This window comes from Nicotiana tabacum, chromosome 7 (genome assembly GCF_000715075.1).
Source record: "Nicotiana tabacum cultivar K326 chromosome 7, ASM71507v2, whole genome shotgun sequence".
Classification (NCBI taxonomy): Eukaryota; Viridiplantae; Streptophyta; class Magnoliopsida; order Solanales; family Solanaceae; genus Nicotiana; species Nicotiana tabacum.
Window position 1 is genome coordinate 145,405,479 of NC_134086.1, and position 14,591 is coordinate 145,420,069.

General features: G+C 35.2%; 1 protein-coding gene across 2 annotated transcripts in view; it reads right to left on the minus strand.

The window, feature by feature from the left end:
- Positions 1-10,064: 10,064 nt before the first annotated feature.
- Positions 10,065-14,591, minus strand: part of LOC107797510 (uncharacterized) — a 34,256-nt gene continuing 29,729 nt past the window's right edge. The window contains exons 11-16 of one of the 2 annotated variants that reach the window (XM_075217821.1): positions 13,471-13,875; positions 12,939-13,162; positions 12,160-12,293; positions 11,309-11,560; positions 11,030-11,208; positions 10,065-10,933 (exon numbers count right to left, since the gene is read on the minus strand). In XM_075217821.1, coding sequence (XP_075073922.1) covers positions 10,832-10,933; positions 11,030-11,208; positions 11,309-11,560; positions 12,160-12,293; positions 12,939-13,162; positions 13,471-13,875 — 1,296 coding nt within the window. In that variant the 3' untranslated portion in view covers positions 10,065-10,831. Of the gene's footprint in view, positions 10,934-11,029; positions 11,209-11,308; positions 11,561-12,159; positions 12,294-12,938; positions 13,163-13,346; positions 13,876-14,591 lie in introns of those variants that run through there. The other variant, XR_012693582.1, reaches the window with a different exon arrangement.

Sequence of the window (14,591 nt, forward strand, 5' to 3'; positions counted from 1 at the left end):
TACCATATTTTAGCAGTACAAAAACCAATAATTATTCCTCTAATTATCTTTTTGGTGATTAAATTATTTTATCCTCATATTTATACCAAAATATAGCTAAGGTGGTTTTTACACATTTTTACAAATTTATTTAGTATTTTTAAATCTAAATTGCATAAAATTGCAATCTTAGCCTATTTTAAGATTTAATTGCGTTTATAATTACAAAATTGATTCCAGTATTTTTTATTTAATATTTATACATCATTAATTAATTTAGTACCCTTAATTTGTTTCAGAAATCATTTGACCTATTTTTATAAAATAAAAAGGGAAAAAATGGCTATTTAAAATCTGGCCTTATTTTGTTTCAATTTTAGCCCAAATTAATCCCCCTAATTAACCCAATTTCAAAACCCAAACGGACCGGCCCAATATCAATTTAACCTGCCCCTAACCCAAATAATCTAACCTGGCCGACCTTCCCTTTTAATCCAGGCCGTTGATCATTTTGATCAACGGCCACAATCATTTTTTCCTTTTTAATTCACCCACACCCTAACCCTAACTCATTTCACTCAAATCGCCGCCTCTGAAATCACTCTCCTCTCAGACTCTCTCGAAACCCTAGCCTCTCTCACCGTCTTCTACCTTAAACTCACCGGGATCCATGGCTTCCCAAGCCATGGGAACCCCATACTCACCCCTGTGCTCTTATACACTTGATACTTGGAGATCCAAGGTCTGAACTCGAAGGTTTTTGCTCAGATCTTTGCCGGCTCGAGGTTCTATGGCCATCTCCAGATTTGCTCTGGCGTATCCTGGTTTTCTAAGCCTGATTCTGATCTTCTCCGACTCAGATCGGACCTTTTCAAAGTCTTTCTCATTTTAGGGTTCTACTGAAACCCTAACTATTCGAGGTTTTCTCTGATTCTTCTTAGATCTGTTATACATCTATGCTCTATTTGAGTTTCCAAACGATTTCCCCAACTTTCTTTCAAAAATTACTTTCAAAATCGCTTCTTTTCGATTTAAGGTTTTCTGAAATGCTTAAAATATTTCCCTGACTTTTCTTTTCCTTTTCTTTGTGTGTATTTGTCTTTACTGTGCTCGTATGTTTCCTTTTTTACCACGCATGTTCTTCTACTATTTTCTTATGCTTTCCTTCTACCACACATGTTCTTCTGTGCTTTCTATATTTCGTTTTCCTACTGTGTTTCTATACCATGCTCTCACATGTTTATATCACTGTGTTTTCCTATATGTTCTTTTGCTATACGTTTCTGGTGTTCTTGTGTTCTTCTACTGTATTTTTCTACTAAGTTCTTAAGTCTCTTTGTTTGCCTTCCACTGAACCTTGTTTGAGTTCTTCTAAAAAGACCTCTTTAAACATGTTTCTTCTACTGTATTCTTAAGTGTTTACTGTTTTCTCTTCTACTGAACTATGTTTAAGTCTTTTTTGAAAGGATTTTTTCTTAAACGTGTTTCTTCTACTATCATGATTTTTCTCTCATTATGCTTCTTCACTCTGTTTGCATGTCTTCTCATGAGTTTCTGAAAAAGAAATCTTTGAGCCTGTTTTAACTACTTGCCTCTTCATCTCTGTACTTGACTCGAGGTGGAAACCCTAGAATTTGGGGGTTCTGCCGAAGTTTGGTCACGTGATTGAACTTGGGTTCTATTTCAGAACCCTTGACTCTTTCAGACTAATTTTTGAGTCTTTGAACTAAGTTTGAACTTCTTTGATTACATGCAATTCCGAACTTTTAAATTCTTCTACACTAGACTTTTCTACTGATTGGCATGATAAGTTTCTTTCATGTTTAACGTGTATGTATGCTTTTATATGTGATGAACTTTCTTCAAAAAGGTTTTCCAACTTATGATTGATTCTGAATTCCTTTTAATAGGTCTAATTGATTGTTACTAATTTTCCTTAAGTTAAAACCTTTTCCACCTTTCTGGCTTGGTTCATTCATACCAAATCTTTGGACTTCTGATTTCTTAGTTGTTAATTGATTCTCTTCTCTTAAATTGTACAACCGTGTACTGTCAAGACCTTGTCCTTAAATAAACCTCTATGTATTTACCCCTAATTTACTACTTTGGAAAAGTGTTTGATTAATCTCTTTCCTTAATTAGTTTTACCCGTTTGAAATCTGAATCCCTTAATTATGGGGAAAATCTTGTGTAATTGATTGACAATCAGTTTTCAAACTAGTTCTTGCCTTATTTCTGCCTGCTTTCTACACTATAAAAGGCACGACCTCTTTTTCACAAACACACACTTTTCAATTCAACACTTTTACACTACAGACTTCATAGTTTTTCTGAACTCTTACTCTCACTTAGAGCATTCTTGCTTCTTGTCTACACTTTGGCTTTACAAGACTACTGCTTTCTTTCCACTTGTTTCTTTGAAACTGGTATGTCCATAATTTAAGCTTCAGCATCTCCCCAATGTGTTTACTTACAACCTTCATGTCTATGTCTACTTTACTGTCTATGTAGAGTTAAATGTTTAACCAGCATGTTAATTTCCTTTTGCCTGTTTCTGCTGTGAATCCCTGCCCCCTCTATTTCCCTTTATGTGCTTTGAGTTATAGTTTAGAACATGGCAATATGTAAGTTATTGTCCATGGCTTGAACTTGATCCCTTAGGGGGTCCTAATCTCTAAAATAATGTGTTCTAACAGGCTTATAGGGTGTGCCAGCACTTCTCATTGCTAGGTACGCCCACTAGCCTGTCCTTGCTTCTTTACCACTTCCCCTTTCCCCTTTTCAAAACTCTGCACTTACACTCACTCTTAGCTTCTAAGTTCTGCCCCCCTCCTATGAGTCTTGCCTTGGGACCTTGAGTTCCCACTGAACTTGGACACTTGAGGGATGGCCCTTCCACACTGCACTATGACTTAATCCTGCAATATATTTGGGTGTGAGCACTGCCCGGAGTCCATTTGAGGCTCTTAGGGAACTCTGACACATCCAAATGATAGAAAGGCTTTGGATCCTAATCTTTGGAGTTGGTTCATCACATATTTCAGACATGGAGTCTGAATTAGGCTCCCCTTGGTTGTACTGTTAATTCTGATGTAATTTTGCTTTTCTTATTCATTTTGGGCTGTAATAACTTGTAATAACTGTTAGGGATGGCTAGTGAAAAGGGGAGGGAATAACTATATGCAAAGGGTAGATAATTTGCCTATAGGTTTATTAATTTTTGCATTCACGTAGAGATCTTGCCTATAGGTTTATTAATTTCTGTATCCACGTAGATATCCTGCTTATAGGTTTACTTACAGAATTCTGCAATTGCATATAGACATCATGACTATAAGAACTCCTGCATTATATAGATACAATGTCCATAGGTTTATGCATTCATATAGATACCATGTCTATAGGCTTCTGCATTCATATAAATACCATGTCTATAAGGTTTTCTGCTCTTCTGCATTATATAGATACCATGCTCGTAGTTAACTAGAAATTCAAAATCCTGCATATGCATCTGTCACTAGGCAAACTTGTTTATAAGATTTAAATAACTAACAGCATTTAGATATCATGCCCATAGGATTTCTGCACTCTTTCTACGTCTGTAAAAAATGTTTAAAATCAAAAACGCCTAGAAAGCATGCCTATAGGAACTATCAACCAAATCTGAACCGCCTCACTCGTTTAAGTTTAATCTGTCAGTAGTAATGTATCATCAACTGCAAAACTTATATTATTCTGTTAAAAACTGGCGACCTTTCTGTAATCAGTTTACTCCTTTATTTTTGAAACCAGTAGATATCATGCCTATAGGTTTCGTCTAACACCTAGGCAAGCCTTAGGATAAAAGTATAAACTACATCAGTCTTTATTAATTACAACCAGCGGGCAGGTCTAATTCTGACTTCTTATCTGAAAATATGTGATAAATCAGCCTGCTTTAACTTATTAAGTTTTAATCAGACCCTAATCAGTACGTGCAAGACATGCTAAACTATATGCTTTTCTTTGATTTAAGGAGGTCTATTTGAGCCTTTCTATCTGTTTATGTGCTTTCCCAATACTTGTTATATATGTTTTGATTGTCGCCTTATAATTTTGTCCTTTTAAAACTATAAAACCTCATATCCTTTCCCTTTTAGGATTAGTAGTCCCAAGTACCTCCAGGACTAATAGGATTGGGGCGGATAATAGCATGCAATAATTAACGAAACCATTCCGCGCTTTAATGCCTTAACGGGGTAGGAAAGGGTAGATATGGATATGATGACCACGCGATAACATCTCGTGTAGCCCCTCTTTGAGGAGTGATTACCGGATGTTGTGTGGGGTGATCCATATTATTTGTAAACCTAGGACCCCCCTCCCTTTACTTGTTTATTTCATTACTTTCAGAATTTCCAAACTATTTTCTCAAAAAATTCAGCTTTCTTTTGTTTCTTTAAACTTTAATCTATTCACAACCATTATGTGAAAACCCCCTCATATTTGAAACTTTTACTTGCCTACTTGTTATTTGCACTTAAAGTCACAATTGTAGTATGGCCGGGAACCATACTAGTGGATCCTAAAGGGTGCCTAACACCTTCCTATCGGGATAATTTCAAGCCCTTACCCAATCTCTGGTTTTCTAAATCAATTTCTTCCTAGTGTCCTAATGCACTTTAATCATTAGGTGGCGACTCTTCAATTCAAACTCAATTCCCAAAAGGGAACGAGTTGTCCTTCCAAATGTCATAAACCCGATTTTGCGAGAAAAAGGAGGCGCGACATTAAAAATGAGAAAGATTAACCTTTGCCTTCAAAGATTAAAACTTCAACGGGCAATTTGAGGGATTTTCGGCATAAATTAGAAGAAGAAGAAGAAGAAGAAGAAGAAGAAATTAGGGCTCTTAAATTGGTGGTAAAATATTGGGGAAGAAGGGATTTTACCGTTGGTTGGGGTTATATTAACGTTAAAAATTTATTTATTTCTTTTTTTTGGGTGTTTTCAACGATTAAAAGAGTAAGGACGCGCTCAATTCGGTTTTCTAAGACGCGCGACTGGCCAGGACTTAGGAGGGAGTAAATAAATACAATTCTTTAAACAATAGTGGGGTGTTAGGACACCCGTAAAGTTTAGATGTGTAAATGACTTTCCAGGACAAGTTGAATTGGGTCTTTATGCATTTTCTCTTTATTAAATTACTTCCTATAGCTATGTTTTCAGTTGTTATAGACTGTATTCAATGTATTTTTGCTACTGTATTCATGAATAACCTCGGCGAAAAACATGGGAGTACAGATAAGCATAGAATGTATTCGACTGTGTTCGCGAGCTGTATTCATGAATACAGTAACGAAATTTGTCAAAAAAGGTCTTCAGCTGTTTAAAACGGTAATTAAATCAATTAACGCGATAGACTCCTAATATAACTCAACAAACTCAATTATAACACACAAAATTTGTATTTCCAGTTATAAAAAAGATTCTCAACCGAAAAACACCCCAAAAAACAGAGCAATCTTCAGAGATTCAATCCATCCTTTCTTTTTTAGTGGTATCTTTACTAAAATATTTTTTAATGGTATCTTTACAAATAGATTTATATATTATGATTACATTGAATACAGTTAAACACATAAAATACATTGAATACATGAAGTATAGTAGGTCATCTATAGTGCAAATACATATGAATACATACTGCAGATACATTTGAATACATATATACATCTAAATACATAAATTACATTAATTAAAAAAAATATATGAATACATTCTACAATACATTGAATACATACTGATGAATATATACTACTGGACAAAATAGTGAAACAAAGTAAAGCTTTGAAATTATATAATTACATTGAATACAGTTAAATACAGTGAATATATTGAAAAAATAGAAAAAAATAAAGACAATGAATACAATGAAATACATGGAATACAACGAGAAACATTGAAATGCGATGAAAAACAGGTAACAGACTTTTCAAGTTCTTCAGCCCCATACTATGTCCCCAATCCACCGATATCTAGGCCGCCGTCGGTTAAATGAAGACAGCTGTTGAAGAAGCACCAATTTAAAGGATCAAACGGAAAGTAGAGACAGAACTTCTTCAGATCTCACAAGACAAACATGAACAATCAATGCAAAATCTAAGAAAATTTAGAATGTGTAACACAACTATGTGAAAGAAATCGCCGGCCGGAGGAGGGGGTTAGGGGTGACACAATAAGGAAGGGGGAAAGTGGTTGCCCCCCGAATCTGTCGTTGGTGGAACACAGCTCCTGCTAGAGGGAAGAGAAAGGAGGAGAGAGGGAAGAGAGAGGGAGAGAGATAAATAATATACAGCATATTTTAATGGCTTAAAGGTAGGAAGTGGTCATAAATAAATATTTTACTATAAAAATTAAAATATAGCTATAGGAGATAATTTTTTTTAAAAAAATATTTATTTATAATAAATAATGTATCAACTTTTACGTAAAATTTTCATTTATAAATATTCCTCTAGAATAAACGCTTGGGCCATCACAGTTTATGAAAACTTATTAATACTTAGTTACTTCGAAAATAAGAAAACTGTGTATGCCCATAGGAATCCGCCAAAAGAGAGGTAAATTGGCGTACGTGGAAGAAAGTTGTGGGGGTATTTTGTGCTAACTCAGCTAATAAATTGTGTAGTACGTGTCCTTTCCAAGTTTGACACCAACAAGTTTAGGTACCTCTCATCATCAACAAATTCATTAGTATCTTATTGGTAATTAAGCCTCATCTCATCATTACAAAACTAGACTTTTATTTCAATTGCCGGTGACATGTTCGTGTGAAATTTTAAAGGCTTAGATCTCATTTCTTCTATCCCCCTCTTAAAACTCCTTTTTCTTCCAAATGAAAGCTAAATACCGAGCTCCACCCAATGAGTGATGAAAAGTTTTTCCGACAGATTTTTTCTTACTCCAAATTCAATCTCAAATTACAATTCATTATATTTGAGATGGGTAACCCAGCTTAACTAAATTAAAATTAAAAGATATTTCAGTTATAACAAAAAAGAACACATCTAGTCTTCTTCTCTGTAACAGTATGAGACCTTTATGAGAATTTTTTATAGAAATAATATAGGTCTCTTCATGAATTGAAAATCTCAATTTTATGATATATAGATGTGGATACAAGGAGGAGAAGGAAACAATTATGTAATTCAACAAACTGCTACTTGAAAAAACCAAAAAGAACAAAAACGAAAGTTGCCATTGTAAAATAAAAAAGTAAGCGCAGCCAGGCTACAACGTTGTCTGATGACTAAGGCCCGTCTGGCCATGAGTTTTGCCAAAATAAATTTGGGATTTATTTCGTGTTTGGCTATAAATTTTGCACATATTTTGGCCAAATCCCAAATCTCAAATTTCAAATCCCAAAATCAGCTATTGAGCTGGCCAAAACTTCAAAACTTGGGAATTATATACATGTTTTTACAAAATAAAATAAATTTGGGATTTATTTCGTGTTTGGCTATAAATTTTGCACATATTTTGGCCAAATCCCAAATCTCAAATTTCAAATCCCAAAATCAGCTATTGAGCTGGCCAAAATTTCAAAACTTGGGAATTATATACATGTTTTTACAAAATAAAACTGGAAAATATGTTTTGAAAACGTATATCCAAACACATTTTGATCTTCAAATCAAATTTTTTTAAAATAAATTTGGGATCTATGACCAAACGCTAGCTAAAAAAGACGTAGATGGTGAGTTCTGTATTTTTCTTCCAAGTGAGAGAAAGGAGTTTTAGGAGAAGCAGACGATAAGGGATCTAAGCCTTTAGAATTTTAGAGGGACACGTGGCTCTAATCCAAACCTGTATTGATACATACTGGAGGTACAAGAGGAAAATGTTAATTAAATTATATGGCTTCGAATTTTATGTGGACTGCGATATTTTTTGAGTTAATTGGAAAAGATATAAAATTTAGTGCTTCACTCAACCTAATTTGTCTTATTTGCTATTGATTACTTTAAATACAATAATAAATTCGGTGAAATTTCATATACGGGATCCAAGGAGGGTATGTATATGTAATTCTTACCCTACTTAGAAAGTAGAGAGGTTGTTTCGATTTGATTGCCTCTTATGCTCAAGTCAATTGGAAGATTGCCTATTCAATTTCTGAATCATCCCTTTTTTCATGTTGTTTTAGCACAATAGGTTATTCCCATTTCCCTGGCAACTTGGGTAAAAATAACGAAAAATATCTTTGTTAGTAATGGAAACACCAAAAAAGAACGAAATTACATTTTTTTAGCTCATGTTAAGTACTTAATCTACAACCTAGACGTACTACCATATAGACTACGGGTGTATAAAGGAAATCGACAAGCCGCACCAATCCGATAATTCGAGTCAAATTGAGAAAAAAAAATCCGATTATGGTTTGGTTTGATTTTATTTGGTGTTGGAAAAAAAATTAAGTGGTTTGGTTTGGTTTTAACCAAAGAAAGTCAAACCGAAATCAAATCAACCCGACATTACATATATAAAATTTTTAGATATATTTAATATATAAATATACTTATTCTGATGTAATTTATTAAATATTTCTTAAACTTTTTCATAATTTTATCTTTTAAGATATTATTTCAAGTTTGGACTTAGAGCTTTTGAATGTTTCAATAAATTTAGAGCCATTAATACTAGTAACTTAAATAATGCTAACAAAAGCCCAAATCAAAATCAAATCAATACTAATGCTAATAAAAGAAGACATTCAATTCAATACTACGAACCACAATGTATTGAATATTTATTTTTTGCAATAATTTAAATAAAAATGCATAACCTAATTTTATTTTTTCTTCAACGTTTAGTCAAGTAATTAATACTCCCTTATTAGTTTACTTATTTTAGCATGACTTAGTACTTTTAGATTATATTTATTTTTATTATGACTTTTTAATTAGCAATATTTATATTACATAATTTTATTGTCTTTATTGTTGAATATTTTAGGATAATTCCATGACACATCTCATATTTTGTATTATTTTCTTGCAAAATACATTATATAATTGTATCTTACTAGGATTAACGAAATATTTGAACACAAGTTATATATTTTGTGCTGCAAAGATTTTACCGGAAAAAAAATCTGAAAAAATCCGAATAACCCGAAAAGCCGAAAAAAATCGAGATTGAATAACCCAAGTTTTATTGGTTTGGTTTGGTCTTTAAATTTAATAACCCGACACAATTAATTTGGTTTGATAATTGCAAAATCCGAACCAACCTAACCTATGTACACCCCTAACAGAGACATTAGACTACAGGTCGAGAGTCCACTGGTTGGAATTTGGAAACCTGTCAAATCTGGTTTGTGGATTTACGACTCTGAAACTGAAAGCAAACCCCTGACTCAAAGGATAAAATCCCGCAATTTTTAAAGTCAAAAGGCCAGGTTTCACTCTGTTAGATATAATTTCCCTATTTTGTAGTTTCGTGCTCAAGGCACCAAAACCAAAATCACTAGCCAATTGACGAGAGTTTTGATTGTGAAATGAATGATATTAATTATTAAGCAAAAACGTCGCTCCAGTGAAATTTGTGTGTTGATTCAAAAGGGCACAGAAGAAAGGTGCTCTTATTTAAATAGTGGAGTATCAGATTTCTCCGAGATAAGAGGTTTATAGCACGTTTGGCCAAACTTATAAAATCGTCTCATTTTGAAAAATACTAATCTCAAAGTGCTTTTTAAAAAATACTTTGGTAAAAAATAATTTGTACTTGACAGCTAATTAATTTAAAAAGTACTTTTGAGCAATAATCAGAGTTTAACCAAACTTTTAAAAAATATTTTTATTACTTTTGGGAAGAAGTTATGCTTCTCAAAAACTGCTTCTGCTTCTACTAAAAAATATATTTTTTTCCCTTCTAAAAGTTTGGCCCAACAACTTAACTTTAAAACAAAGCATTTTTAGCCAAAAAAAAGCTTGGCCAAACAAGCTATTAGTGTGTGAAAGGTGAACTTCTGAGACGGTATCCAAGAACACAACAGTACCTGCCGTTTAATTAACACGACTACAGCAATATACAGCTCAAAGCATGACGGAAATACCAAATCTGCCATATAAGGAACACGATATTACGCCAATTCTCACAATTTAGCAATTTGACAACGTTTACAGACCATATAAAAGGAGAGGATAAAAAGAATTGAAAAAATGAATCCCCATTGCTATTTTTACAATTTACAAAAAAAACCCTGACTGATATATAAGCGACACAATTCTCTCTATATATACACACATCAGTTTAAGAGGTCCAAAAAAAAAGCCTAAATAATTAACAAGACTGAAAGACTGAGCACTCTATCTTGCTATGCTATCTAGTTGAACTTATCTTTGATAGTAAATTGGGTGTTCGCGCTATAGGCCCCTGCAAAATAGTCTTTTCCTGCATACAAATACTCGCATGAGAACAGCAGCACGGGAATTTTAGACCACAATAAGCTGGTAATGCACCGATAAGAATTCCTGGGTACAAGTCAAGTACCAACATTTTTCTTTTGTATAACTTTTTTCCCAAACTGTAACCCCCCCCCCCACCCCACCCCCACCCCATCCCCAGAGAGCTCCCTATCCAGGATCCCAATAATGGCCCTTTTCCACTTTATTCCCTTGGAGACTCACATCGCTGACTTATGGTTGGAGGTGCAGGGTCTTTATCACTGGGCTATCCTTCCATCATCAAGTCAAGTTACCAACTTTAGAGCTTATATAAGGATCTCAAAGCAAATTCAAAGGAGAACCACTGCAGACAACAATTCATGCAACAAATAGTTCTTTGCTGTGCCATTAACCCATGACTTGTTCACAGCCTTAAGAGATCATTGAGCATCACAAGCTTTACGGCACCATCTCCACCACATGTAAGAAAACCATGAGGAACAATTTGAATATCTGTAACAGCTGCCTGAAAACGCAGGAGAAAAAATCCCTTTAGTTTTGCAAGCTCAGGATCTCGGTAATTTTTCTTCCAACTATTCACGCATCTGATCAAAAAAGTTACCTGTACCACACCACCAAAGCCACGGGAGCTTGGCTGCAAGAAGGTGTGTCTTTCGTGCAATTTTGGCCAATGAAATACTAATTTTGCATTTTTGGCATCCCAAAGTTTTACATCTCCATCTTTACTTCCCGTCAAGAAAAAACTGGTATGTGGTATGGTTGATATTTTGGTAACACTCCCTGCACGAGATAAAGTAGAATTAGAGAAAGATCTCATTATGTACTGCCAATCAACTATCTACAGCATTTTCAGCCACAATCATCTAAAATGGTCCAATACCTGTGTGAGCCTTCGGAATATACCAGAGCATCCCATTACGATTCTGATCACCGGTTTTCTTCTTCATGTCAACCATGGAATTCACACCATGATCACCAATTTCTGTATGCTTCTGTCTTTTTGCCTTTCCAGTAGCTATGTACCGGAAATCATGAAGTCCAACATCACCACCTTTCCCACCCGTCACAATGAGGGGGGAAATAGAACCACTTCCTAAATCATTATCAAACACTGCTAGGGAGCGTGCACCTCCTGGAAACAAGAACAGGGTCAATAATCTTAGCAAGTTAAAAGCTTATAACGGCTAATGAACTAAACAAAGACCATTATCAAGGTTTTGCTAAGGTTCTGAAGAAAAGCACTACATGTAGACTTTAAGTGGCTTATACCTATTTTCTTGCCAAAAAAGACAGTCACTGAGAATCCACCATTTAGCTCTTGACAGATGAAATGTCCCCCCCTCACAGTCCTCCTCCGAATCCACCAATAATCCATATACATGTAGAATTTTCTTCTCATGAAGGTCACACATTTCCTAGACAAGAGCTTTATCCTTTTGCTGTCGAGTAGAATTCTTCTACTTGAGGGTTCTCTATAGATTAGGTTCACTTTGTTACTAATATCTAGGGTGTTTAATCTTAAATTAAATGTTCTACCTTTTGCTTTAAATTTGGGTCTTCGCTAAATTCTCTTTAATTGCTTTTCTAGCTTATTGTTATTCCTATCATTTAAAAACTGACATTTAAGAATAAATTGACATATCTTAGTTCCGCATTTGTCTTTTTGCTAGAACTTAATATTAGGAACTGTCCCGTTCCTTCACAAAAAGGAAAACATATCAACAAACGAACCTTCATGACACATTATGGAGGCTCGAGATGTCGCTGGTGGAGCAAGTGTGTCCCATATGACAACGTTAACACCACTGGAGCTATATCCCGCGGCAGCTATGATAGAACCACTTGACGTAACATATGTGACATCCCTGCAGTCATTACGAGGCACAGCAGGCTTTATAAGAAAGCAAAAGATGGAAACTATAGCAAAAGCATAACGACTGCATAGCAAGGAGCAGGAGAAACAGAAAACAAGGAAGATAAATGTAACTGCTTCATCTTTCAAATCACTCCGACAATGTTACTAGTTGGAACTGATATTCATGGTGTCCTTGCGGTTACTAATGACGCAACGAAAGACCAAGTGCAAGTAAGGAAAATAGAAACAATTTCAAACGCTTCCAGCCCCCTGTCACCATCCAAAGACAGTATAGAGCATTCTGGTGGTTACGGGGTGGTGCTAGGTACTGGAGAGGCACCAAATAAATAAGAAAGCTTTTCCGTTAATAATATATCAGTTCAGCTTCGAGACAACTTTGAGGAGATACCAATACTTAGTTTCGATGTATTATAATACTTGAACAGGAAGTTCATACAATTTTCGCTGCTTATGGTGTATGGTAATTAAGGAAAAGAGAAGGTTAAGGCCTACGAATGTTATTAAGTAGCAATGAGGCACTAAAGTACAAAGAGAGAATATCCAAAAATCTAACTTTTCAGTTTGGATACAATTTTGTGGAGATAGTAATGCTCAGTTCCACCTAACATAAAGTTAACACGATTTGGGTGCTTACGATGTATAATTATTAAAGCAAAGAGAGGATTCTGTTGGCCGAATGTTACTTCTGCCTCCTACTTCAAGCTGCCACGTGCACACAGTACCATCCGAAGCAGCAGATACAAATCTGTGACCACAATGATCAAATTTCACGGCAGATACAGAAGCAAGAGCATATGGTGGAGGGACATTTGCAGCAGGAAGCACTCCATATGTTGCAGTAGCTCTATCTTTGCCAAACTGCAGATATCAAAATTTATTCTAAATACCATATCTTAAGAAACCACAATAACACAAGTATGTGACGAAACAAGTTTCCAATCTCATGTAAGAACAACGAAAAAGACATAGCCTACAAACAGTAAAAGAAAAAGAAAATGGCCAGACATATCATGCCACTGCATGAAGATTACTTAATACTTACTAATTTGCAAGTACAGAAAATATTCTACATTCCTTTTAGGAGTCAAACTTGCTCAAGGTGCAAATTAAGCCTTACTGTTGCCACTGCAAAAGATCTAATTAATCTGTTGATCGTGATGCTTTACCTCCCACAAATATATGTGTGTATTGCTTGAGCCAACCAAGAAAAAAGGCCTTGAAGGGTGAGTTGAGAATGCCCTTGTCCTAACATTTTCTACGGTGGCAGGAGGGTCAAGAAACTCATCAAAATCCTCTTGAACTCCCCAGCCAAGACTGGATCCACCCGTATTGGCATAACCTGGAAGCCCAAATGTAGGTCTTGCCTGAAAACCTGCGCCAACAGTTGCTCCACCTAGCCCGAGGTGTGTGCCCTTTTTACTCCCGAGACCCACTCCAGGAGAGACGCAAGTAGGAATTGGTGTAGAATCGGATCCCGCCCAACCATTATGTGGCCAATCAGCTTCTGCCCAGACATTATCAAATCTGTTCGCACAAGGAAGTCCATCTTCCCAATTGAAGAATAATAATCCCTGAATCAGACATAAGTAGATTGAGCGATCAGGAAAAATGTCACTGACTTTACAAATATAGAAGATTACTGGGAAATTTAAATGTGAAACAAATAAAATAGACGTATTTACTTTATCGCCAAACTGTAAAGCGCAGAGTCTAAAGACCAGAATAGGAATTTACTATGAATGTCTAACAGGCAAAATACTTCCCGAGTAATATAACAATATCAGAAGGCAGCCAACTGATATTTATTCATCAATAAATCTCTTAAAAGCAAAATACTTTCCATTTATTATCCCTATTTAAAAACTAAGATCAGAATAATTTTCTGCACAATGAAATGATGAATTTGCAAAAGATCAGAGTTCATGGAAGTGTGAAGCATCAGATACAAATTTCTCCTATTGAAGTGACACTTGGGATACATTTGAGACACCCTAGAATTTGTACCGTTGACATTCCCACACCATATAACAAGTTGAATACAGCGAACATGAAAGATACCACGTGACTCATCTTTAGATTCACTTATGCCTCTCTCATATCATAAGTACACCTCTCAAAGTTCATAATAACCATGAAGTACCGTACTCTTAAAGTTTCACGAACATGCAGCCAAATCAGTTTAACATCTCCATTTACCCCACCACAAACATTTCAACTTATCCCAGTTTACTTATGCATCAAGTCGTTCTTTTAAGTATGAAACTTGGAGCTGGATGTTAATAATTGT